We start from the raw sequence: 27,071 nt of genomic DNA, 5'->3' as shown, positions 1-27,071 counted from the left end.
TTTTGGCTGCATTGCTCTTGGGATGTCTCAGCCACCACACACCCCCTGATTGCTAACATATGGGCAGAGGGCTCAGCCAAAGCTTTAAACGGCTCAGCCCTCGGCAGCTCGTTACACTCTTTCCTGTCTCTACAATCAGGAAATGAAGTCAGAGTATTGATATAAAACAGGCTGGGGTGAAAACCGAGAAGATGGAAAGAGTGGAGCTAGGACTTTTGAGAGAATGGGGTGTCGGTGTGGTGAGATGGCGGGTCAGAGCAGCACTGGCTGAATGTGTGTGTGTGCATCATGCTGCAATTCAGAGCCTGGGGATTTACCTCCTGGCACCAGTGCTCTAGCTCTTGTATGGCTCTCATTACCCCCAAAGCTGAAAAATCCTACACTAGTGAGCAGCAATTTGGGTCTAATTGCCCCTCGAGGATGTTGGTTTGAATATTGCTCCAGGGCATAGATGCAGTGCCCCCAGAACCTGGGAACCTGCCACTAGCATTCTATATGATGGAATTCACTCTCTTCTGAGTTTAAGAGAGTGAAGCCTGGTGCTAATGTATTGGCTCCTACTGCACTTAGAGACTGGGAGTATAAATCCTTACATGTGTGTATGGCTCCTAGTGCACATTAGAGTCAAGGGTCCAAAATCTGACCTCAGTTTCACTGGTGTAAATCTGGAGAAAGTGCTAAATCCTGATCACATTAATGTCAACGACAAATTCCCATTAGCTGTAGTGGGTCCAGGTTTTGGTCCTAACACCATTGAATACACTCTAGATTTACCTTGGTGTAATGGAGATCAAACTGTTGAGTGCAAATCCTGGCACTAGTGCAATGGTGTGGGAAGTGACAGCATGAAGAGGCTAGAAGATTACAGAAGCAATACCTATGTGATGAAGGGGAAGAACTCTAAGGCCTTGATGGAAACAAAATGGGTACAGGGTGAAGACACACATACACCATCACCTACAGGGGTGAAAGTAACTTAAAGGACTTACCGGTACTCTGGAGTCCTTAGGAAGGGGCGGGGACTCAATCGGAAGAGGCGTGGCCTCTATCGGAAGAGGCAGGGCCTTTAAATCCCCGGGCGCTTTAAATTAGAATTTAAAGGGCCCGGGGCTGGGGCTGTGGTAGCAGTAGCTGGGAGCCCCGGGCCCTTTAAATCACCCCCAGAGCTACCAGCTGCAGAGGCCCTTTAAGTCACCCCCAGAGCTACCAGCTGCAGAGGTGCCTGGGAGCCCCAGGGGTGATTTAAAGGGCCTAGGGCTCCAGCTGCTGCTACCATAGCGGAGCCCCGGGCACTTTAAATCACCATCAGAGGGGGCCCCGGCCTCTGGCGGAGCTTTAAAGGGCCCAGGGATCTGCTGCAGTAGCGGCAGCCAGGAGCCCCTGCCCTTTTAAATCACCTCCAGAGCCCCGCCGCCGCTACCCCAGGGCTCCACCAGCGGGGCTCGGGTGGTGATTTAAAGGGCCCCAGAGGGTAGCGGCAGTGGGAGCCCCGAGCCCTTTAAATCGTCCCCGGAGTCGTGCTGCTGGAGCCCCGGGGTAGCGGCGGCAGCCGGGGGCTCAGGCAGTGATTTAATGGGCTTGGGGCTCCGGCTGCCGCTACCACCCCAGGCCCTTTAAATCGTCCCTGGAGCCCTGCTGCCGGAGCCCTGGGGTAGCGGCGGCAGGGCTCTGAAGGTGATTTAAAAGGGCAGGGGCTCCTGGCTGCTGCTACTGCAGCAGAGCCCCGGGCCCTTTAAAGCTCCGCCAGAGGCTGGGGACCCCTCCGATGGTGATTTAAAGTGCTTACTTTCACCTCTGATCACCTAGGTCCTAGGACCTGGGGAATTCTGTTGCTCTCACCACTTGATTTCTTTGCTATGAGATGTTTCTTCTTTTGCACCCAGCTCCAAACTTTTCTGACATTGTAAAAAGATGTGAGGAGCATTTTCTAGGTCTTATTCCTTTAGCTGCCATCTACATTGAAGTTACTTTCTTGGGTAGCACAGAGATTGCATATGGGTGATGTATAAGGAGCTTCAGTAGGAGAGATTGCAGTAGGACTGGTTGGCTTGCCTGGGGGCTTAGCAATGGGTGTTCGTCTCCTCTAAGTCACCAGTTCATTTGCAACCTGGAGCAGTAGTGGCTGAAAGTTATTGCAATCTGGAAGCTGTTAGGTGATTTTCAGAATGTGAAATGACTTTATGGGTCTCAGCCAGATTCCTAATCAATAGGCATCTGTGTCACAAAAATACTCACCCCCCCTCAATTAAGACTAACTGGCACCTTGGTTGGCAGTTTTAGCAAAAAGTACAGGGGAATTGAGTTCTGAATACCATTTCTATCTTTGGTCCCTCTGGATCAGTGGTGGGAGGGGTACGGGAGCTCTGTTGCTGCCCAAGCTGTCCCTGTTCTGTCCATCCCAGAGAACATCAGTTTCCAGGACATCTTTCCCAGCATTACATTATATTGTAACAGATAATGTCATTTGACCTTTTCATTAGGGATCTGAGACATGTAGAGGAGTATACCGGTATACTTAGAAATTAATGGGACTTAGTGAGATAGCTGACTAAGGCCTATAGGGCCATTATAATGGTCAGATCATCTTCTTTGGGCTTTGATTCCATCTGCCTATGAAATGTGTCAGCAGCATCACCATCTACAGTTGCTTCTCTGCCCTTGTGTTTTCCAGTTAGATTTTGGGATCTCTGCTAGCAGCCTGCCTGCCTTTTCTATTCCCTTTTCCCCTGTGAGGGATCACATTTCTCCATGTTTCCAGCCGAGGCAAGCATGACGTACACACCAGAACCCATACACAAGGGGAACGGTTACATACATAATACATTTCTATTGGAGTAGTCTCAGACATCTGCACTCTGCTTCGAGGTGAGGAGTTTGGTATAATGGCTCCCTCTCTTGATCACTTTTGGTATAGCAATACCTGACTAGAGCTGTACACTTACAAGTAGGGCCCTTGGCCAAATTCAGCTCTCAGTTACATTGATGTAAATCCAGATAAACTCCAGTAAAAACTCCATATCTTCCCCTGAGTAAGAGAGAGGAGAGTCTGATCTTCAGTTTTTAGGGTTAAAGCCAAAAAATCCCCTGATTTCTAACCTCATCCAGCTCTGAATACAGATTTCAAAATTAAGCTTAAATCTGAAAAAATCGGGGCCTAAATTTTGGGTGCCTTGTTTTTTAGCTGCTTAACTGGAGACACTTTAAAGGATAATCAGAAAGCTCTTAGCCCTCCCCCTCTGAAAATCAGCTCCCTGAAAGGTGTCTCAAATTGGACATCCCAAAATTGAGGCATCCAAAATCATTCATCACTTTTGAAAATTTAGGCCTCAGTTTTTAAGGTTTTCCGCACATGTTCGGCCGCCCATTTCACTTGGGGTTTTGAGTAGTCAGAAGGACACTGGCTTGAATTTTCAATGATTGCTGTTAGTCATTTTCCGTATAAAAGGTCTTAGACTGGCCCTCAAATATCCCACACCACTCCAACAACAATGGCTCCTGGTGCCAGAGAAGAGCCATTGGAACCCCACTCTGTGTTTTGTGTAACTACTATTATTTAAAAATTAACAAGAGCCCTTCATAGTGTAGGATGAAGTAGCAGGATGGATCAGGTGTGTCAGATCTTCTAAGACAGAAGGTGGTTTAAATTCCATTAATTCTTATGAGAAACTATCAACTTTTGTGTCAAATGATTGGCTTTTCCACAGAAACTTGAAAATAAGGTTAATAATGAAAATAAGACTTTTTAACCTGCAGTCATGACCACATCACTTTATCTCACTTGATTTGTTTAAACTCAGGTTTAACAAAGAATAAAACCCCCAACTCAGATGGCTGGTGGCATTTACAAGCAGATAGCAGTATGCTGTAATGAGACCAGGAGTTGAGGTATCTGTGGTGAGAACGGCCACATGCCATGAATGGTAGAGAGCAGAATGGAATGGAGCCACCGTGGCTGGTCACTGGGAAAGGCTCTCAGCGATGAATACACAAACTTGAGGGAGGGTGCACAGAACAGATACAGCACTGAGTGTGATATAAATGCCTAGACAGATTAGATAGGTAGACAGTTTATAGCTGTGGGCATCCTGCTCAATCACTATTTGAAGAGATGATGGAGTCAGACTGAGAGGGCCTGGGTGCTGACTGGCCCCTGGAGGGGATAGGGGAATCAGGCTGTCAGGGCGCCATTGCTCACTGATTGTCTTATGGGGTAGGGGAATCAGACTGTGAGGGCTCCCTTGCTGACTGACTTCTTGAGGTGATGTGGGGGCTAGGCAGTGTGGGTGCCATTGCTGACTGACTCCTTGAAGGGATGGGGGAACTGGGCTGTGAGAGTCCTGTTGCTGTCTGACTCTTTGAGGGGATGGAATATGGGGCTTTGTGGGTCCCATTCCTGAATGACAACCTGAGGTGATGGGGAAACTGGGCTGTGAGGACCCCAGAGCAGACTGACTTGTTTATGGGATGGAGGGATTGAGGGGTAGGGGCCCCAGTTAGGGTTGCCAACCATCCTAGATTGGCCGGGAGTCTCCCGGAATCAGAATCCATCTCCCAGTAGCTATTGAAACCAATCTGGGAGATTTTAATCGGCCTCTAACTGTCCGGTTGGCAGCGCACTATGGCTAAGGCAGGCTCCCTACCTGCACTGACTCCATGTAGCTTCCGGAAGCGACCAGCATGTCCCTCTGTCTCCTACGCGCAGGGGCGGCCGGGGGGTCTCTTCGCGCTGCCCCTGCTTTGAGTGCCAACTCTGCAGCTCCCATTGGCCAGGAACTGCAGCCAATGGAAGCTGCAGGAGCAGTACCTGTGGCAGGGGCAGTGAGCCAAGCCTAGGAGCCAGACATGCTGGTCGCTTCTGGGAGCCACCTGAGGTAAGCGCCACCGGGCTGAAGCCTGCACCCTTCACCCCCTCCCGCACCTCAGCCCCAGCCTGGTGAAAGTGAGTGAGGGTAAGGGGATGGAGTGAGAGGAGGGGCGCCTCGGAGAAGGGTGGGGCAGAGGGCAGGGCAAGGGTGTTTGGGTTTGTGTGATTAGACAGTTGGCAACCCTAGCCCCAGTGCTGATTGACTCCTTGAGGGACAGGGGGAATAGGGCTGCGTGGGCTCCCTTGCTGACTGACTGAAGGAGTAGAGGAGGTGGGCTGTGAGGGTCCCATTGTTGACTGACTCCTTGAAGGTATGGGGGAATTGGGCTGTGACTAGTGCCCAGTTCCTGACTGACTTGAGGGGCTGCGGGAATCAGGCTGTGGGGGTGACCACTTTTGTTGGACGGAAATAAGGGAAAACCACATGAAAAATAAGGGACAATGCTTTATTTTATGGGGCATTGTAAGGAAACACCATTTCCCTTCACATATCATGTATTTTTTTTCTCAAATGCACATTTCTACTGCCCTCAGGTATACAATGTAATTATCATAAGTATCAATTTAATGTTTAAAATGGTACTTATTTTTGATGGGTTGGACCCCTTGTGAAGCCACCTGATGCACTGAGATACCACTGAGTCTACCTGTTCTGCCAGCGTGGGCCCTCTGTAACCTGTCTTGCTGAGCCAGGCTCTTAAAACTTCTTCTAACACACACACAGGCAGGGCCACACTCAGCTGCAGATCAGCTCTGGGAAGACTCAGCTTAGGGGACTTGCTCCAGCACTCAGATGTCCACTTCCCTTGGAGTGCAGACCCAAAGATATATTATGAAATTCTCCCCCTCCCTCAATGTGGAGAGAGGTGTGTCCCCCAGGTAGAAATTACATAAACTGGATTTAATAATAAACAAAACTAATTTTATTAACTATAAAAGGCAGATTTTAAGTGGTAAAAGGGGTAATAAACAGAACAAAGCAGATTACTAAGCAAATGAAATCAAACATGCAAACTAAGCTGGTTTCACTAAAGAAATTGGTTACCAATAGTATTTCTCACCCTAGATGTTGTTGCAGGCAGTTTGCAAAGTTTCTGTGGTTCAGAGTTCCAGTTATATTCCTTTTCAGACTGGACCCCATCTCAGTCTGGACTCCCCCCTTGCCTTCCCTTTCTTCTTGGGCCGACAGGCCATGGAGAGGAGGAGTCCTGTTTGCCTTCCTCCCCACCCTTAAATAGGATTTACATAAGGTGGGAATCCTTTGTTTCCCAAACTTGACCCCCCCTTCCCTTGCAGTGGAAAGTCACAAGAAGCCCCAGGTAATGTTTTAGTATCAGGTGACAAGACCACCTGACACTGTAGTATCACAGTGTCCATGAGTCAGTGGCAATATGGAGCGTCCATAGGAAGGCCAAGCTTTCACAGTCCATTGTCCTCGTTGATTGGCCATCTGCCCTGTCTAGCTTTTCCATTGTTGTACCTGAAGTGTTAGCAGTGGGCATCACCCAAAGTAACATAGTTGAAATACAGATACATAGTCAATATTCCTAACTTCAGATACAGAAATGACACAGGCATACACATTGGATAATCACATTCAGTACATCATAACCTTTCCAATGGTATCTCACGAGCCATCTTGCATAAAGTATATCTCAGTTATGTCATATTCATATCATAAGCATATTTTCATAAAGAATATGGAATGACACATCACATTATTATCAGTTTTAATACATTTCAATACGTCTTAAAATAAGAGATGGGTGGTCACCCTAAGGGGCAGTTCAAGGAAATAAGAGAAGGTCCCTTAAAATAAGGGATGAGTAGTCACTCTAGCCCTGTTGCTGACTGACTCCCTTGAGGGGATGGGGGAACTGGGATGTGAAGGCCCCATTGCTGTCTGACTCCCAATATGGTGGCTGAATAAGCTGTTAGGTCCCTATAGCTGGCTGACTCCTTAAGGAGATCAGGGAGTCAGTCTATAAGGGCACCATTGCTGACCAAGTCCTTGTGAAGGCATGGGAGAATTGGGCTGTGAGTCCTCAGTTGCTGACTGACTCCTTGAGAGGATGGGGATTTGGCTTGTGAATGCCCCATTGCTGACTGAATCCTTGAAGTGATGTGGGTACCGTTGCTGACTGAGTCCTTGAGGCGATGGGAGAGCTGGGCTGTGAAGGCCCTGTTGCTGAGTACCTTCTTGAGGAGATGGAGGAATTGGGCTGTGGGGGCCCCTTACTGACTGACTCCTTGAGTGGATGGGGGAGCTGGATTGTGAAGGCCCTGTTACTGACTGACTCCTTAAGGAAATAGGGAAATTGGGCTGAGAGTGCCCAGTTGTTGTCTGACTTAATGAGGTGAAGTGGTAGGTAGGCTGTAGTGTTGCTGTTGCTGATTGACTCCTTGAGGCAATGATGAATCTGGACTGTGAGGACCCTCTTGCTGACTAACTCCTTGAGGGGATGGGGAGTCAGGCTGTGAAGGCCTTTCCTTTTGATGACTGTTTTATGGGATGGGAGAATCAAGTTGTGGGGCAAGGGTGTAAGAGAGCCCTTGCTGACTGACTTCTTGAATGGATGAGGAATTCGACTAAGAGTCCTTGCAGGGAGCAGGGCTGTGACAGCTGTGCTGACTGACTCGTTAAGGGAAATAGGGAATTGGGATATGAATTCCCAGTTGCTGTCTGACTTATTGAGGTGTTGTGGTAGCTAGGCTATGGTGGTGCTGTTGCTGACTGACTCCTTGAGGGAATGGTGGAGCCAGACTGTGAGGGTCCCTTTGCTGACTGACTCCTTGAAGGAATGAGGGAGTCAGGCTGTGAAGACCCTCTTGCTGATTGATTGCTTTCGGAGATGCAGGAGCTGAGTTTTGGTGGCTAGACTATGAGGAATCCCTTGCTGACTGACTTCTTGAGGGGATGGGGAACTGGGCTGTGAGTGAGGGCCCATTTGCTGGGTGACTGTTTTATAGGATGGGGAAATCAGGCTGTGAGGGTCCTGTTACTGTCTGACATCTTAGGGAAATGGGGGAATCAGGGTGTGGGGGCCTCATTGCAGACTGACTTGTTCAAGGAATGGAGGAAGTGGGATGTGAGAGTTCCACTGCTGACTGGCTTCTTGAGAGGATGGGGGAATTGGGCTATGAGGGCCCCATTACTGACTGGCTCATTGAGGGCGTGGGAGATTTTGTCTGTGAGAACTCAGTTGCTGACTGACTGGTTTATGGGATAGAGGAATCGGGTTGAGAGGGGTCCCTTGCCGACTGACTTCTTGGGAGCATGGAAGAATTGTACTGTGAGTGCCCAGTTGCTGACTGACACTTTGAGGAGTTGTGGGAATTGGGCTTTGAGTACCCTGTTGATGACTGACTCCTTGAGATGATGATAGAGCTGGACTGTTGGGACTCCTTGCTGACTGACTTCTGAAAAGGATGGGGGAATTGGGCTATGAGGGCCCAGGAGCGCCTACAGCTTTTCTGCCGCCCTAGGCGGCGGAAGGTCCAGCCCCGAAATGCCGCCCCCCACAGAGGCGGAGGAAGGTCCTGCCGCCGAAATACCGCCACGGTCGCCGCCTCCCAAATTGTAGCGACCTAGGCAACCGCCTAGGTTGCCTAATGGGTTGCGCCGGCCCTGTGAGGGCCCCATTGCTGAATAACTGCTAGAAGGGATAGGGCAGTCAAGTTGTGGGGACTGGATTGTGAGGGCCCTCTTACTGGCGGACTCCTGGAAGGGTTACGGGAATTGAGCAGTAAGGGCCCCATTGCTGATTGACTTTTTGAGGGAATAGGGGAGTGAGGCTCTGAGGATCCCACAGCTGACTGACTCCTTCACCAGATGAGGATTTGGTCAGTGGAAGTGAGTGACCAGTTGCTGATCTTCTTCTTTCAGGAGAAGGAGAAGAAGTACATGCTGCCAGTGGATAACCTGAAGCTGCGGGATATTGAGAAGGGCTTCATGTCCAGCAAGCACATCTTTGCTCTCTTCAATACTGAACAAAGGTGCTGTCTTTTCCCCAGAGCATGCTGAGCTCTTTCCTAGACGTGACCTAAATCACATCTCTAACTTCAGCCCTGTACAGTATTTTGGGGACATCCTGGAATGGGATAGCAGGTTACAGAGGAGAGGGAGTAGAGAGATGGGGGCCTCTCAGGAATGTTGTCCTGATAGGATGGACAGCTCCTTAGAGGACAGTCATTAGAAAGAAACTCCTTTTAAAGGAAATACTCTGGGATCCTTCCCTAAGCTCTTATAATCATGCCACTTACTTTCTTTGCTGCAGTGCATTGTGCAATGTGATCCCAGCTTTCAACTAGCCAGGCTGCCTATCCCCAGGGATCTTTGCCAGGGCCAGACAGCAACTATTTGAACCCCTCTTGTTTCTTTCAGTTGGATAATAAAGTTAGTCCCAAGAATTCATGAGCCCAGAGTATCAGGTGAAGAAATGCATTGAATGTGTTTGAAAAGGCAGTCTTCTCTCACACCTCCCAAGAGTGGTCTCTTCAGGACAGGGTTGGGGTCTGCTGGGGGATTAGAGTGAGGAAAGCTAGGGTTAATAATGGAGAGTTAATTCCCCCTCTCACCTTTTCATAGGGTGCAGGGGACGCATGAGGATATTAGCAGACAGTGAGAGGATAATCTGCTTTGTTACTGATGTGCAGACACATTAAGGATTTTAGAACATTGGCAGAGATGGAGAAGTGGTTGCTTTGCCATCTGGGGAAGGTTGAAGTAACATGTCTTACGTCTCACTTTTTAGGAATGTTTACAAAGACTATCGGCAGCTGGAGTTGGCGTGTGAGACCCAGGAGGAGGTGGACAGCTGGAAGGCTTCCTTCCTGCGTGCAGGAGTGTACCCAGAGCGTGTTGGGGTAGGTTGGGGGCTTGGCTATCAGCAATAACAGGGGATGAGAAAGGATGGCATACGAGTGTCTTAGGAGCAACCACTGAACTATCACCCCTTGAGTTAAACAGGACGCTATTGTGAGGGACCTTATCTCCATCACCTCCTGCTGTGGGGTACAGTTGGAAGGCAGGCTGAACTTCTTGCCCTCAGTCTCCTCTGATACGTGGTACTTCTTCCCTTGGTGAGGATGCACAGGGTATAACCATTAGCAACTTTCAAATGGGGGATAAGGGGTGGACCTCAAAGATAATCCCTTCTGGCTTCTATCCTCCCTATGGGCTGTAAATCTAGATACATGAGATTTCTCAGACAGACCGGGCAAGTAGCTCAGGTCTCCAGTGATAAACTCTGCTCAGGAGGGATGAGGAGATAGGAGGAGCAAGGCGAATGTAACAATCACACCTTGCTGAAGGCATTTCCATAGCCCTTGGGACTTGTGCTTCAGGACAAGGAAGAAGGGAATGGCCAATAACACAATCATTTGAAACTGTTTAACGACCTCACTCCTAGATGGCAAGAGACTCCCAAACAGAGGCATAATGTTGGCCAGTGTTATTACTCATTAGTACCTTTACCCTATGGTCAAGTTCGGAGTTCCACCAGCTTTGCCAGAGCTGTGTTTTTTTCCTATCAGGAAGGAGTTTTCTTATATTTTGCTTGTTTGATATCTTATTCCCCTACAGTAGAACGGTCCCTTCTCTTAAATACACCGCTACCTCGATATAACACGACCCGATATAACACAAATTCGGATATAACGCAGTAAAGCAGTGCTCCGGGGGGGTGGGGCTGCACACTCCGGTGGATCAAAGCAAGTTCAATATAACTCGGTTTCACCTATAATGCGGTAAGATTTTTTGGCTCCCGAGGACAGCGTTATATCAAGGTAGAGGTGTATGTCGGATATGACCTACTGTGTTTCCATGACATTTTCCTGCAGCCCTTTAATGACCAGTGTTGTGTTCTCTCAAGAAATTACCCTTAAAGCAGCAGTATTATTACATACCATACTGTACACTCCTGTAGAGTTAAAGAGACATCCCTGAAACGTTTCAGTCTCTGACAGTGGGAAAAGTCATTATAAATACTTACCTATTAGAGCAGTGAAAATTACTTACCTTTCATTTTTTTCAGACAGTTGTGTTTCTGGTAGAGGTTCATCCACCTTTTCTGCTAGACTTGAAGATGATTGTTTTGTCTTGATTACTTTTTATCCTATAACCATTTGGTGGGAAAGGAACTGAGGGCTAAGGGGACGTTGGGCCATATCCAAAGCCATTGAAATTAATGGAAGGACTTCCAATGACTTCACCTGTTGTTGAGGCAATGGGAAGATTTGGAATATTTTGTGCTGCTATGGGGCTGTTGTGATCCCTGTCCAACACTTAGGCACAAGACCCCATGTGAGGAAAGAGTAACAGGAGCAGCCATTGCAGATAAGTAACTTTCCCATGACATCCACCTTAAATAGCCATTTTCCTTTGCAGAGGTTCCATTTTGATCATTTCAATTTAGTTAATGACCCTCTCAGCCTCTGTGGCCCAGGGTGACTTAGTCCCTTTGACCTGTGTTTTTGATTGGGTTTGGTCTTATTTCCATTCAATGCTATAGTAGATGCTTCTCCTGCCTCTGAGACCAACTAAAATCTGTTTTTGTATTTTTGTCACTTTTTTGTTTTTGTTTTTGTTTTTTTGTGCTCAAACTGACCTGCCAGGACAAGGACAAAGTAAGTGACACCCCTTCTGCCTGTACTGCCCCTTGGGGGCTCTTATCAACTAGTTCTGATTTGCTTGATTTTCTTTTTCAGTTTCTTTCTCCTTTTTCCCCCCCTTTGTCATCATCTCCTGGGAGGCAATCACTTGTTCTCCCTCTGTCTTTGCACCTCCTGTCAGATCATCTGCTGTTTGTTTCTGTTCTTGGCTTGGGGGTTTTCCTTTTTCTCTTTTTATTCCTCCTCTTTGGTATTTGATTTCTGAGTCTCATCAGAACTTTATTTTTGGCATTTTATCCTCTTTTTTTGAGTTATCATATCTGATTTCCAGCTCCCTAACCCCATGTTTCTCAGACCATGAAGCCTTCCATCCCTTTGGGGATACATATGATCCATCCAGCTGAAGCTCAAACAAAAAACAAAAGAAAATTTCCCTTTTCTTGGTTAATTGTTTTCACCCAAATTGGAGACAATATTGTGCTTCACTTCATGTCCTAAACTGCTGCAAGTCTATCAAAATGGGACAGTGTGAGTGAGGGAAATTTAAAAATAAGATGAGTAACATTTTAAATGGCACATTGAAACACACACAGCAAAATCTTTCATGCTTTGGAATTAATTCCGAATGGATGAGTCTTGGCAGGTGTGTTATTGTGTTGTTGTGCACTATTGGTTAACAAATTTAATTCTAGAGATAGCTGTATGCTGTATTTCAGTTATGGGTGCAAGGATTTTTCTTTCTTTCTTTCTTTGATTCCAAAGTGCTTTAATTTGGAGAAAGAGGTTCCCGTGTTTAAGGCACAGGACTTGGAGTTAGAAGACGTGTGTTTTTTTTTCCTGAGCTGTTCCACTGACTCGTTATATGACCTTGAGCAAAGAACTTCATCTCTATGGGCCTCAGTTTCCCTACCTGTATAATGGGAATGAGGCTCTCTTACTTCACAGAGAGGTTGTGAGGATTAATTAATGTTTGTTGATCCTTAGAGCTGAATTGAGCTCAGGCATGGAGCATTTTAGCCCAAATGGAGAATTTTTCAGAAAATTATAAACATGTGAAAACAGGAGGTTATAGTGCAGGGATCGGCAACCTTTGGCTCGCGGCCTGTCGGGGAAATCCGCTGGCGGGCTGGGACGGTTTGTTTACCTGCAGTGTCTGCAGGTTCGGCCGATCGCAGCTGCCACTGGCAGTGGTACGCCATTCCAGGCCAATGGGGGCTGCGGGAAGCAGCGCGGGCTGAGGGATGTGCTGGCCACCGCTTCCCGCAACCCCCATTGGCCTGGAACAGCGAACTGCGGCCAGTGGGACCTGTGATCGGCCGAACCTGTGGACGCTGCAGGTAAACAAACCGTCCCAGCCTGCCAGCGAATTTCCCTGACGGGCCATGTGAGAAAGGTTGCCAATCCCTCTTATAGTGAATAATCCCAACAGAACTTTAACTATTGAATAATATAGGGTTCAATCCTGTGGACCCAGGTCTTGATTCTCCATTGCCCTGCACATTTTATAGTCATTTACATGATTGCAAAGTGAATGTGACGTGGGTGCAAAATGCTACCAAATCCGAGTGGTTTCACAGGACATTCACAGTATCTACACCAGGTGCAGAGCAACAAAAACTGAACCCCCTTTGTCACATGTGAGTACTCTCACTGAAGTCAATGGAACTACTTATGTGATGAGGGACTGCTGACGTGACCAAGAGTTGCAAGATCAGGTTCAAAGTTCCTAAAGCATTTTGGGAGCCTCTAACATTAAAGCCACTATAAATGTGTAAGGTATTAAACTTAAAAATATTAATATCAATCTTTATAATACATGGACTATTCGTTGTATGGAATCCTGAGGGAAATGACTTGGCAAGCAGAACGAAGAACTTGCATTACCCTCTTGATTAATAAATCCCATTCCAAATACATCAATTTTTAAAACGTTTCCCACCCTGGAGATCCTGTCCCAGTCAAGGGAGGCCTGACTGTTTCTTGTGGTGCCGCATTTGAGTACTCCACCTATTGTAATTCAGGGACTGGGCCAATAGGGTCTAACTCCTCAAGGCAGAGACTTGGCATAGCAGCCAGTCGGGGCAGGGTGTTCACTCACATTTTCATTAGGGGTCATTTCTTCCTGCCCGCAAGCCAGCTACCCTCTTCCTTTTCTCCTTCTTCATATCAGCTGCAAATGGTGCCCTCACACAGCGACTGCAAGACTGAGTACACTTTTCTTGAAACTATCACTGTTCCTATAATCACCATTAGCACCCAGAAACTCCAGTGATTAGCACATTAAGTACCTATATGGATAGATAGACACTAAGCGATGCTAAAGAGCTGTATAAATTGCATCCTCACACCCCAATCCTGCATATGAGGGCAATTTGAGAGTCAGTCTGAGCTGGCTGATAGAACTAGAATCTAACTAACGCCTCTCTCGAAGGTTGCCATCCTAGTCACTGTGAATCAGTCCACTTAGGCATTCTGAGTCATAAGATGTAAGCATGAATACATATAGATGTGCGCGCACACACGCACACACGTATGCAATTATATTGTGTTTGCAGTGCATTTTATATTCACCTACTCCTATATACACACTGATGCATTTATGTTCATTCACCCGGCACAAACACTGGTATGTTGGTGTTTATTCCCCTCCACACACATTAGTGCATTGGAGATCACTTTCTGCACACATTCTGGGTACACTTTTGTTCACATGCATGGTAGCTGGTGACAACAATTTAAGGAGGGCAGCGTGCTACTAAAGACCAACTTGTGAGTAAACTGGCTCTGCATTACTCCAATAACCAACTGTAGTGCACTGAAGTAGGACAAAATGGTACTAACATGGAACTCACATTCATGACCCTTCCTCTAAATTGAGCTGGGGAAGGGTTACCTGGTTATACAAGCTGAGTACTGTATTGGGAATTACGGCTCAAAGAAAAGTCAAGTTGTATCCCATGTTGCTGCATGAAGTTCCCCCATGTCTCCCTCGCCGTCTCACATTTGCTTTTTGGTCCCTATGGGATATTAAAGAATTGATCTGTCTCTTTCCAACTGCTGCTTCTCCCTTTTGCCCTCCCTCTGTAGGCAAATGAGACAGAGGAAAATGGATCTGACAGTTTCATGCACTCCATGGACCCCCAACTGGAGAGACAAGTGGAAACAATCAGGAACCTGGTGGACTCCTACATGGGAATTGTCAACAAAACCATCCGAGACCTCATGCCTAAGACCATCATGCATCTCATGATAAACAATGTACATATCGCCCTGCTAAGCCCATTGGGAACTGTGGGAGAACTAGAAAGATAAGAGAAGAAAGAGAGAAAGACATGGAGAGAAGGAAAAAAGAGGAAAGAGAGAGAAATATGGGTGGACTAGCAGGATAGAGGTGAAAGAGAGAGAAGGGGAGGAGAGAATGTGAGACAGAATAAATGAGATGGGGAAAGAGAGAGAGGGGCTTTGCAGGAAAGATGATTCAGACGGAGGCTTTGATGGCTGTGATTTTCTGTTTCTTCTGCTCTGGTTACAGACGAAGGATTTTATCCACTCGGAGTTGCTGGCAAACCTCTACTCCTGTGGAGACCAAAACAGCCTCATGGAAGAGTCAGCGGAGCAGGCCCAGCGGCGTGATGAGATGCTGCGCATGTACCATGCCCTGAAAGAGGCACTCAGCATCATCGGGGATATTAACACCACCACCATCAGCACCCCTACGCCCCCACCGGTGGACGACTCCTGGCTGCAGGTGCAGAACATACCATCTGGACGCAGGTACCAGAGGCTCAGGGGTAGTGCCCCACGGACCTGCCTGATGCCTCTTTAGGGGCTAGATGGGGCCTCCTCCTAGAATATGAAGGCTAATGGGTGCTGAAGATTCTGGGGTATTGGAAGTTAACATGAGGGTTGCTGAGGCCTTGAAAATAAAATAGGAGCTTCTAGGGCCTTGTGTAGGTGAATTAGGCTGCCAGACCCTTGAAGGTTATATGGAGGTTGGAGGAGTCTTGAAGGCAAACAGAAGGATTGAAGGGATATGGAAGGTGACTTGGGGGCTGGAAGGGTGCTGAACGCACTGCGGGGTTTGGAGGGCTACTGTACGTGCCTGTTGCTGCAGTTGAACTTCTCTTTGGTTGTTTGGTAGGTCTCCCACGTCCAGCCCTACACCACAAAGGAGAGCTCCCGCTGTTCCACCAGCCAGGCCTGTATCTCGAGGTCCAGCTCCTGGACCTCCTCCTGCTGGTGGACCCACCCTGGGTGGTGCTCCCCCTGTGCCCTCCAGGCCAGGTGCCTCCCCTGATCCTTTTGGGCCCCCACCTCAAGTTCCATCTCGGCCAAACCGTGCTCCTCCTGGTGTCCCCAGGTAAGTCCTGAGACACTCGTGCAGAGGGAGAGATCTGGGTTTCAGGTGGCAGCTTTGGTAATGCCTCCTTCCTCTCAGCTTACAGAGCAGTCATGGACCATTTGGGATGGGTGAAGCCTTTCTCTGTGTGTTTGAATCAATTCTGCAACTGAGAAGATTTGTTCCTTTATTTGTCGTACTAGTGTTGACATTTCATTTTATCGGGGAGACAGTGCGGAGGCAGATGTCTGAAACAGAGGGACATCCTCTTCCCCGCAAAAAAGTGCATTTAGGCCTTGGGAGGGACCTTGGATCAGAGAGCATTGTACATGATAATCCCAATCAAAGCAGCAGTGCTGGTACCTGTACTCACAAGTGGGAAACGAAAGTGCTGGGAGTGAGACGGAATAGGAGGTGGGCGTGGGAATGTGTTTCATGGCAATGAGAACCATGTTAGGGGAGCCCCAGTGTATGAGCTCTTTCTCCTCTCCTGATACAGGAGGTTTCAAGGAGAGGAAGAGAGGGACTTAAACCAAGATATGTGGATGCTTTTCCTACCCAGCTTGGCTGCTGCTTCCGGTACCAGTGGCCAGCTGTGTAGGAGTATAGTATGAGAACAAGTGGTTGGGAGGTGGGTTTCCCTTATGAGCACGCTTATCACCCCCACAATTAACTCCAAGTGCCCAGGGCACTTTCCAAGCTATAGAGCCCACATGTTACAACTTCACATTCCCAAAAGGAAGGTCTATAGGACTGAGTCCTCCCCCATGTATAGTCACCCTGTGCATCCTTCTGACACTCTGGAATGAGCCACAAGTGCATTGGTAAGGAAACTTTAGGAAGAAGCTGGGCTGGAACCAAGGTCATTTCAGTGTTGAATTCTTGATCTCAGCCAGAGGAATGGAAAGAAATGGAATGGTAAAATGAATGATAACCAGGAACTTCCCATCTGTGGGTGTAAGGAAGTCCCTCTCCTGTGATAATGCCCCATTTCCGATGGGTGCTGATTGTGCATGTCAAAGGCTGCCTGGCCCTCTTCTGTTGCAACACCTTGTTTCTGATAGGTGTTCATAGTGTATGTCAAAGCTTCCCAGCCCCCTCTCCTGTGATAACACCTTGTCTCTGATGGGTGGTGATGGTATATGTTAGAGGCTGCCTGGTCCTTCTCCTGTTATAATGCCTTGACTCTGTGGGTGCTGCTTGTTCAGAGAGAGAGAGAGAGAGGGAGTTCTTTGACAGGTTCTGTATCCAGCCCAGGACAGGAACAGGAATGGATGAGTCCGAAGAGGATGCAGCTCGGTTTTTATTGATTCTTTGGTGTGAAAATGATGTTACCTTCTCAATGTCTCTGCCCTGGCCCTTCCTCTGCCCCTTAATGCTGCTCCCACAGGGACCCGGCCACATGCGCCTTGCTGCCCCATTCCAGGGGTTTGCAGTACCATTGGTAGTGCCTGTGGATATCTGCATGCTTCAGTTGTGTAGTTTTGGCTCTTGCTTCTTGTGCTGCTGCCTCCCCACATGACACTCCTTTTCTGTTCATTTTTTGGTGTGTTTCCCACATTTCTCTCTTCTTCTCCATCTCCCTTTCACACCTTGTGCTTCATTTCCTCACTCATGAAAAATATTCTATATACCCTGGCCATCCTGGTAGGATCCCCCAAACAGCCTGAAATGAGCTGAGCTCCTGCCTCTAGGGAGATTCTTTGCCCCTCTGCACCAGCCTACATTGCTACCCCTGCCCCATTTGTAACAAGCTTTTATGGCTGATTCCCTCTATGTGGATCAGAGAGGTTCTGAACAAAACAACATTGGACTAGGGAAGGAAACTTGAAATGTCTAACTAAACAGGTCACTCTCCCTGGCCCTAGTGGGGGAAATGGTTCCGTGCTGACTCATTGCCATGGTTTGGATGGGAATGGGATGGTTCCAAAGAGTGTAGTGAAGCAACGCTCACTCATGCTCTCGCTCTCAATCTCTCTCCCCCACTCCTCCATCCTTCCAGCTGTTCATAGACTCCTCCCATGGCCTTATACCCTGTTTGCCATTCGGGTTTCTCCATTCACCAGGGAACTCAGATGGCAACCTTTCTCCCTCTTCTGTATATAGAATAAGAAAGTTCCCCGCTGGCACCTGGGCTTGGGTCTTTCTGCCATGGGTGAACGGGTACCATCTCCATTGTTGCTTTTCTTTTAATACCCATCTTTCCCTCACTGGATGGATTACACTGGATGCCATATGAGTATGAAGTGGAACTTGTTATCTTTACAGCGTGAGTGGGCCTTGTTGTGGGAGTTGGTACAGGGAGAAAATGGGATCTGACATGTATGCTTGGGTGTATTTGTGCATGTGTATATATGCTTGCATGGATGTGTGTGCATATGCCTGCTGTATGTATGTTCGTGTTCATCTCCATCTGGTTTGTGTGAACATCTGGATTCAAGGTTGGTGATGTTGGAGCGTTCTCTGCCCCATATACCCACAGACATATACAGACACTCACTCATGCATGTGCTGTCACACACAAATACCTCACGGTTCATTTTCTTGAACAGGAAGTCTTCAAAGAAGCAGGATCCTTTCCCTTCGATTATGTCCCTGGTCGGGGAGCTTCAGCAGTTGGTTCTTCAGTCTCCTGTATAGGTCCATACTCACCAGCTACATGTACCCTTGGGAACTATTTATCTAAATACTCAAGTATCAGAGGGGTAGCCGTGTTAGTCTGGATCTGTAAAAAGCAACAGCGAGTCCTGTGGCACCTTTGCATGGGCATCCGACAAAGTGGGCATTCACCCACGAAAGCTTATGCTCCAATACATCTGTTAGTCTTAAAGGTGCCACAGGACTCTCTGTTGCTTTTTATCTAAATACTGTACATTAGAAACAACTCATTAGCCTCTGCCATGCAATGAAGGCCATGTGCTCTGAGCATCTATGATCTGTGCACAAAATTCTCATTTGTGGAAAATGGGACTTGTCAAACAAACATGATTTCATTTTTTGTTGAGATAAGTTTGGTTGATAAAGATAACTTGCATAGATGTAATATACTTAGATATTTATAAAACATTTGGCTTATGCAGCATGAGATTTTGATTATAAAACTAGCACTGTATGATATCAATAAAGCACATGCTAGATTGATTAAGAACTGGCTAATGGACAGATTTCAAAAAGTTGTTGTCAAGGAGAATCATCGTCAAATAGAGCTGCCTTTCTAGAAGATGTGCATTAGTTGAACCGAAGTTATTGGGATCAATACAGAGGTAACTGGATTAAATTCTATGGCTTGAGTTATATAGGAGGTCAGACTAGATGATCTAATGGTCTCTTCTGGCCTTAAAATCTATTAAGCTATGTCCTTGTTTCCTCCCCTCCTTACTGGTACTCAAGACCCAGAACTGCACTTTAGCCCTTCCTGATTTCCACTTCTCATTGGCCTTTGTTTCTTTTGATTAAATGTGTTAAATTAAGTTAGTGTTGCAATATCACTAGAAAGCCTGGATCTCCAGTGAAATATGGCATGACATCCAGCCAGCCCAATCCTGAGACCTGTGCCTGCTAGCATGTTTGTTTAAGCATATGTGAGTGTACTTTAATGCACATAGGCACTTGTGTCAGTATGTGAGCATGTTCCAATGTGTCTTGAGTCTGAGTGTGGATCCAGCTTTGTATGTGTATAAGAGCCTATTTGTATGCCCATGTGAATATGCTAGTGAGTGTGTGAATGCAGCTGTGTGTGTGTGCACGTACATCACAATGTACTTATGGGTTTGTATGCCTCTTTGTGTGCACATGTGAGGGTCATATGCTCCTATATAGATGTGTGCACATCTTTATGTACATGTGTAGAAATGTGTGTATATCTATGCATGCACTCTTGTTTAGGTGTGTATGTTTAATTCTGTTGGCATGTATGCATCTGTATGGACAGGTGTGTCCGTAAGTGTGGGATGTGCACTTTCCTGTGTAGGGGTGGCTGTGAATGTGTAGGGTGTGCTCCTGTAAACAGAGTGTCTGTTTATTCTCTGTATGTGTGTTTCACCTTCCTGACTGTCTGTGTGGCCTCTGCTTTGAACTGTCTGAACTGCCATGTTGATTTCGTGTTGTCTTTCAGAATCACTATCAGTGACCCCTGAGGACTGGCAGCCACGGTATGTTCTGCACTCTCTCCCTGCGATGCATGAGTCAGTGTGTCTCCCCTCCTCCATTCCCATCACTCTGCTGCTCACCTCTCCTACCTGATTCTTTACTTGTACCAGATCCCCTTGTCCAAACAACCCACGAAGGGAGGAGTCTTAACAGAACGCTGGACAATCAGACAGGGAGCAGCTGCTTGGAGCTGCAGGAGGAGGGAAGGCTGGGAGAAACCTCAGGAACTGTTTAAAAAAAGGGAAAATTATCAGAGAAGAAAACCTCACCCTTGAGTGTATGGGTTCAGAGTGAGGGGAGAGAAAGAGAGAGAGAGAGAGGAGGGAGCATGGGAGATAGGGTGGGAGCCGTGTCTCTCTCAACCTGTTTAATCCTGCACTGACAGGGAGATGGACTGAATGAACTGTAGGTCTTTTCCATCTCTCTGTCTGCTCTAATGGCCTCTCCTGAGACCGTGATGGGGAACTGTGGATTGAGACTCTTGTTTTACATTTCAGCATGTCTGCCCAAAGTAGTCCCTGCATCTCCATCTAGTGTCCATGGAAGGGAGGGCAAGGTTCTGGGGCATTACCATCAGTGACGTCTGTCCTCCCAAATATGGAGTAACCCTGCCCTTAAATGCTCCCCCATTCACCCGTTTCATCTGATCCCAGTTAGAGATAAACATCCTTTTTCCTCTTGATCCCCTAGCCTAGATGTTCTCCTGTTTTGCCATCCAAATGTCTCCTCTCTCTTCCCATGCAAAAGGGGGTGTATGCCACAATCCATGTCCCACCTTCACCACTGTGCTCCAGGGCCTCTGTCTGTCTTTCCTTCTCTCTTTTGCTCTCTCCCTGCACTTTGCAGCAGCATATTTGATGAACACCGGATTAGCAAGGTGGCCCAGCACCAGGTATATACTGTACTGTGCTGGCCTTACACTCAGCGGCTGAACTTTCCATCTGAGTAAATACTAACAGGGGAGGATGTAACTTGAAGAAGAATGTCGACCTGAATGGAATCTACCTGTCCTTCCTGAGCTCCACTGGCCCTTGCTGATGAGAGAAAGGGAGAGAGGGTAGAGTGGAGCAGCTTTGGGACACTATGGGGTGGGACAGATATGTTTTGTGAGGCCCACTCTTGTCCTTATGTGCGTTATCTTTCTACATGATGGGCCTGATTCTGAGAGGTGTTGAGCAACTGCAGCTCCTATTGAATTCATTGGGCCTGATCATGCAAAGCACAGAGCACCTTCAGCTACCACTGAGGTCAAAGGGAATTGCAGGTGCTCAGTGCCTCTCTGGGTCAAGCCCTCAGAGTTCACAATCAGCTCCTGTCTCCTAGTGAATGGTGACTGTGTTACTGCTGCAGATAGCTGGGCAGAGGGCTGAAACGTGCTGCAACACAGAGAACCAACACAGGGACTGTTCAGTGGTAAATGTTTTGCTTGAAGAGCTTCATCTCTTATCCTCAGCCCTCCTCACTGATGACTCAGTACGGACGTGCCAGAGCAACTAACAGCTTCCCCCCAGTCACTGCCTGCTGCAGCCATCTTTGGAAGCCCTAGTAGAAATGGTCATCTTGGAGAGGGTCTCAGATAGGAGGGTTGAGTGTTGTCTGTGTTTTGTTCTGGGACTCGCTGTTACGAGGCTTTCTCTGCCCTTGGTCTGGTTTATAAAGAGCACCAAGGAAATCAGAGCTAATGTAGGATGGTGGTGTTATGGGGGTAACCCCTCTTGATCCTGACTATGGATAGCAGCAACTTTTTGCAGCTCAGGAGAATAAATCCAAGTGTTTCCCCTCTCAGCCTGATTTTTGTGATGTCCTCAAAATGATAAGGGGCTAGGCTTGAATAGGGTTTAAAAGGCAAAGTGCAAAGCAAACAAAATAATTGTTTGGTTTATGCCTCCTCTTGCTCATTTTAGGGCTAAATTCCACTCCCATTGTAGTCAGTGGAAATTCTGTCAGTGGATGCCAAGGGAGCAGAATTTAGTGGTGTATAATGACAGGCTCATGAAGGTCTCTGCTGTTCCCAGCCTCCAGCACCTGACTGCTCTCTTGTTCCTGAAGACATTGCAATGGGCAGAGGCCCTTGTTGGGAGGCAGTTTTCAGCCTCTGATGATGTCAGCATCCAGATCCTTTAACCGTCTTACCAAAGTCCTCTAGAAAAGAGGAGCGAAGTCAAGATCTGCAAAAAAGTAAAACAAAACAAGCAGACAGCAACAACCAAACCCTCCATGAGGCCATCTTTATACATCGTACACAATCAGCAAAGAACACAAGCATATTTTTTATATGTGCTTTACTGCTACCCTTTCAATTCTGTGTACTCTAGTAGGGTTGTATGGCCCATCTGTGCCAGAGTGTCTTGTATCATTTGCTCTCCAATGATTTCAATCCCTCTTTCCTGTCTATATCTGGTAAGAACAGCAAGAGTGAGATGCAAATTGACCTCTGAGCTTTAGAAAAGATGCCCTTTAGCGTACGGGTGGCACAGTGCAATAGCACCTAGTTAAGGATTTGCTCTGGATCCCATTAAAGTCAATGGGAGTCTTTCCATTGACTCTAGTGGGCTTTGAGTAAGGCCTTAGGTGAGCAACTATAGCAAATAACACACAGGTCTTCAGTGCATCAAGAAGGCCGGTACCCCATGCCATCACCTCCCCAAGGGATAGCCCTTCTCTGACTCAGTTTCCTCCTCTGTATAAAGGTATCCGTTTAACTACCCTGCAGTGGTATTGAATTATTCTCAGGTTAACTCAGTCCCATCATTTATATTGCATTACTTGAAGAACAACTTGTGCATGACAGCCTGGGAAGTGGTGGCTACTCTCGCATTATAGATGGATTTGCAGAGTCAAAGAAAAACCACAACGTTCAGCAATTTCTTTTTAAAAAGCTTCAGGTGGTACAGTAAGCCTGGTCTACACCTAAAAATTAGATCAACCTACATTGCTCAGGGCTGTGAAAAATGTCATGCCCTGAGAGACGTAATTAGGTCAACCTAACCCCCACTGTAGACAAAGCTAGGTCGACGGAAGAATTCTTCTTAGCTGCCACCTCTCAGTGACGTGGATTATTTACATGGATGGAAAAACCCCTTCCATTGATGTAGGAAGCATCTACCTTATAGCAGCACAGCTGCAGTGCCATAGCAATGCTGCTGCAGTCGCTGTAGTGTAGTCATGGCTTAACATTGCCCCAGGCAGGAAACAAAGGGTCAAATTTAGCCCTGCTGTAGGTGGTTGTAATGCCCTTGGCTTCACCGGAGATGTGTCTGTTTACACCGGGGCTGAATTTGGCCTTATGTCTGTTCATTAGGAAGGAAAGTTTCTGGTTCTACTTACTGCTTGTTTAAATCGTAGAAATTCACACCCGTGTAACTACATCAATGTAGCTACAGTAGTTGAACTCTGAATATACACTTACTGCGGTCTGCGCCTGTGCAAAACAGGGCTTGCAACGATTTAGAGCATGCAAAAAACCTCTGTACAGAGAGGGCCTTAGTTTCAGTAGCCAGGTTCTGTTTCTTAAATAGATCACCGGGAATCCAGATTCACATCAATGTAACACTGTCAGGGTGCAAATTCAACGAGATTTCCTTGTGTGTATTACCAATACAAACACTGACTATTAAAACATACAGAATGAGATTGATCTCATTTACTTTCAACCACATCCTATTCGTTTGCTCTTTGCATTTCATTCATCTTGGCAGGGCTGCCCAGAGCGGGGGGCAAGTGGGGCAATTTGCCCTGGGCCCCGCAGGGGCCCCCACGAGAATATAGTATTCTATAGTATTGCAACTTTTTTTTATGGAAGGGGCCCCCGAAATTGCTTTGCCCCAGGCCCCCTGAATCCTCTGGGCGGCCCTGCATCTTGGACAATGAAACTAGTCTTGCCATGTGCTGATTAGTTTAATTTTCCAGATCTCATGTACTAAAAGGATGCTGTTGCGTTTGGGTTGCAGACATTGCAGGGGGCAGTGTTTAAATGAAAATATACAAACCGTTTTCATTCACAGAGAAAAGTCTATCCATTTCTAACCATGTTTAGATTATGCACAATCTTCCTTCTTTCCTTGAAGCCTATATTTTCAAGCTGACATCCTCTTCATTTAGCCAGATGAGAGAAAGGGACTGTGGCCCCTACAGGAAGCCAATCTCATAATGCTGAAGTTGGTGCCCTTCTACTCAGAGCAAATTGCTGCCAGTTCAACTTATTGAAACACTTGCAGCATAGAAATGCTGGAACAATATTAAGAAAATCAGGTCACAAATAGCAAGGGTCAAATTCCCTTCATTAAAGTCAATTGGAGTCATGTTTGTTGGGTCCCATGACTATACGAACAAAAGGATCAAATTTAGTTTGGTAGCTAATCTCAAAGATGCTCCTAGCTGTTGAGAATTGAATTCTACAGACTGTCACCTGCCTTGGTGCAGGGGAAGGGTGCTTCTCCAAACCAGCCAGCAGCCTCTGTGACAGCGCCTCCCAGAGGGCACTGTCCACACTGTGTGATTGACGTTCCCTTGCTTGGTAGAGTAGCTTCACTGTTATCGTGTCCATGCTTCTCGACTCTCATTCTGGTGCCAGTGCAGTCACTGGCAATTAGCCTTTGTGCTTTGAGATTCCCAGCTGGAAGGCGATAATAGCTGTGCAGTTAATTCTTCCTCATTATTATTAGGGATCCACAGTGGAGCAGAGGAGCCAATGTTTAGCTGATTTTAAAATTGCAAGACTTCTCCATGGACTCCTGCTGATGCTGTGGGTAACCCGTTTCCCCAATCTGAGGTCCCCTGTCTTTGGTGCCTCCCACTGGCTCCAATGAGGTGGAGAAGCATGTGTGATTGTGACTGTGACTGCCATGCTAACCACGGTGTGTGTTCTCTTCTCGTTTTTGTTTTCTTCTGCTTTTTCACAGCAGGAAGGGCCCTGCCTCACCTACTCGACCCACCATAATCCGACCAGCTGAACCGTCCCTCTTAGATTTATAACCCAAGGCCTGTAGACAGCTGGCGACGAGTGCCGTACCCGCGGCTTCCCTGCCCCACACCACCTTCCACAGGCACATTCACTCCTCATCCATCCCACCCTTCACCTTCCACTGCCCCCTCCTGGTGTGTTGTAAAACGCAAGCTAGTGATTGAGCTCTTCTTCGTCTTCTCTTGTGCGTTCTGTATTGCTTTGTGAGCATAGAGTAGTCCCCATTGAGTGGCGTGGGACCTTGAAAGACACAGGCTCCTTGGAGTGATCAGTTGCGGGGGCATCTTTAAGCCCAAATGGCAGCTGCCCAGCCAAATGCTCCACCTGGTTGATCTAGCCTGAACAATGTGTCCTTCCTGCATTGGCTAGCTGTAGTGTCTCAGCACCTCGAACTAATCTGTAGCTCTGTACTATTTTCTTATGTTGTAGTTAAGAAGACAAAGCGCAACTCAGAAGAATAATAAGCGATACTGTCAAAATGTGTGACATTATTGGTAACAAAGGTGAAATGTCCAGTGTATGGGTTTGAATTAAGGTGCAAACATTCATATATTGTTGGGAACAGTGCAATCAACCTCACTTCAAAGCGAGGCAGGGAGATCAGGATGGGGGGAGCTTTATTGAACGGTGTAATCCTTCTAGAACGAAGTCTGAGATAGCACATATACACTCCTCAGAGTGCATGGAGCAGATGGATCTACCTGCCCTCAGCTCTCCATAGTAGCTGAGGAAATACGCTGATGGAGAGCCGCTGGCCTCTGCCAGCAGCAGTGTCACATCACTGCCTACAACTGACTTTCCAGAAACTGAGGGGAATAGGTATGATGCTCCCCCTTTGCAAATGGACAAGCAGAAGTTTTCAGGGAGTTCGCTAAGTAATGTTTTATTACAAATATCTCTGCTTCAAATAAGCACATTTCTTGTTCGGTGTATTTTTGGATAGTGTGATGATTATGGTAACCTTTTCTTCTTGCATGCGGATGGTATGTGTTTCAGGATACTTGTAACCACTGCAGACCACGACTCATCTTCTTAACAATTTGGGTATTTTGTTTTAATGTTGTATGTGTAAAAAGGAAAGAAAGAGAGTATTAAAAAGTTGATTGATCCTGTGCACCTCAGATGTTGTGGTTCTGCTGAAGCAAAAAGGAGCATTCACCCTCCAGGCTTTAAACCAGCCCTGATTCAGATTTAAGTTCTCTTATTCCAGTACTGTTAGTTTTGATTTCTGTTGTGGATCCACTTTGCCTGAGGTTCTGATGCCAGTTCCTTTCTGTGTTTTAATTATTGTTTTAATGCTTTTTTTCCCCTCCCTCTTTCCCTTTTTCTTTTGTGTCTTTCTTTAAATTCCAGCAGGCCAGGCAAGGCCAGTCCCTCCCGCCCAGAGAGTCCAAAACCACCATTTGAAATGTAGCCTTGCTCCCTCTGAGAATCTTTGCCTGCCTCTTAGCTGTTCTGTCCTGGAATGGTCTGACTCATCTCACACATGGCTTGTTCTGGTGTAGTTTGTGACATACACATATCAGATGTGACTCTAGTGAAACTGTTTTTTTCCTCCCAGTTGCTTAAAGGAATTAAAACAAGTATATTGTAGTAATGAGAAACATATCCTATTATATAAATATCTATAAATATATATATATAAGATCAAATTATATACATGTCAGGTGTTTTAAGCCATTTGTGCTTCTATGTGGACTTTAGCAAGTACTTATGTAGGAATATATATATTCCACACACACAAACCCAACAAATTAACTGAGTCCTGACATGGAGTTTTTGAGCTGATTGTTAAATTCTCTGCTGTGTACAGTTGCGTTATTGTATTGCCCCCGACTCGTGGGTGAAGCATCTCAGTGCTGGTAGTAGCTGTGATGCAGTTTGTGATCTACCTGTCACTCTTGTTTATTGGTTGAAATAAACTATCATTTCTGTATAATGATGGACTCCACAAGTAGAATAAAACTCACTCTCTCTCTGGGCGTGAACAGGCTTTATGTTTAATTATAATTTAACCTTTCATCCCAAAGAGCTTTACAAGCTACACACACAGCATCACTCAGATGCTACCTCCTGAGGGGGGGGGCGCGGAAGGAGTGGCACCCAGCTACACAAAGAGTTAGACAAAGGAAATGTTGGTCAAG

The 27,071-nt window shown here is 46.8% G+C and overlaps 1 protein-coding gene across 7 annotated transcripts in view; it reads left to right on the top strand.

The window, feature by feature from the left end:
- DNM1 (dynamin 1) overlaps positions 1-26,866 on the top strand; it is a 105,703-nt gene extending 78,837 nt beyond the window's left edge. The window contains exons 15-22 of one of the 7 annotated variants that reach the window (XM_026657373.1): positions 8,751-8,860; positions 9,619-9,730; positions 11,480-11,491; positions 14,564-14,734; positions 15,009-15,250; positions 15,618-15,836; positions 19,930-19,966; positions 24,866-24,914. In XM_026657373.1, coding sequence (XP_026513158.1) covers positions 8,751-8,860; positions 9,619-9,730; positions 11,480-11,491; positions 14,564-14,734; positions 15,009-15,250; positions 15,618-15,836; positions 19,930-19,951 — 888 coding nt within the window. In that variant the 3' untranslated portion in view covers positions 19,952-19,966; positions 24,866-24,914. Of the gene's footprint in view, positions 1-8,750; positions 8,861-9,618; positions 9,731-11,479; positions 11,492-14,563; positions 14,735-15,008; positions 15,251-15,617; positions 15,837-19,929; positions 19,967-24,865 lie in introns of all 7 variants that reach the window. The other 6 variants (XR_003370068.1, XR_003370069.1, XM_026657371.1 and 3 more) reach the window with 6 other exon arrangements.
- Positions 26,867-27,071: the final 205 nt, after the last annotated feature.

The sequence above is a fragment of the Terrapene carolina genome, unplaced genomic scaffold (genome assembly GCF_002925995.2).
Source record: "Terrapene carolina triunguis isolate 2854851 unplaced genomic scaffold, T_m_triunguis-2.0 Scaffold238, whole genome shotgun sequence".
NCBI classification, from domain to species: domain Eukaryota; kingdom Metazoa; phylum Chordata; order Testudines; family Emydidae; genus Terrapene; species Terrapene triunguis.
This window is presented reverse-complemented; position numbering and strand designations above follow the sequence as displayed.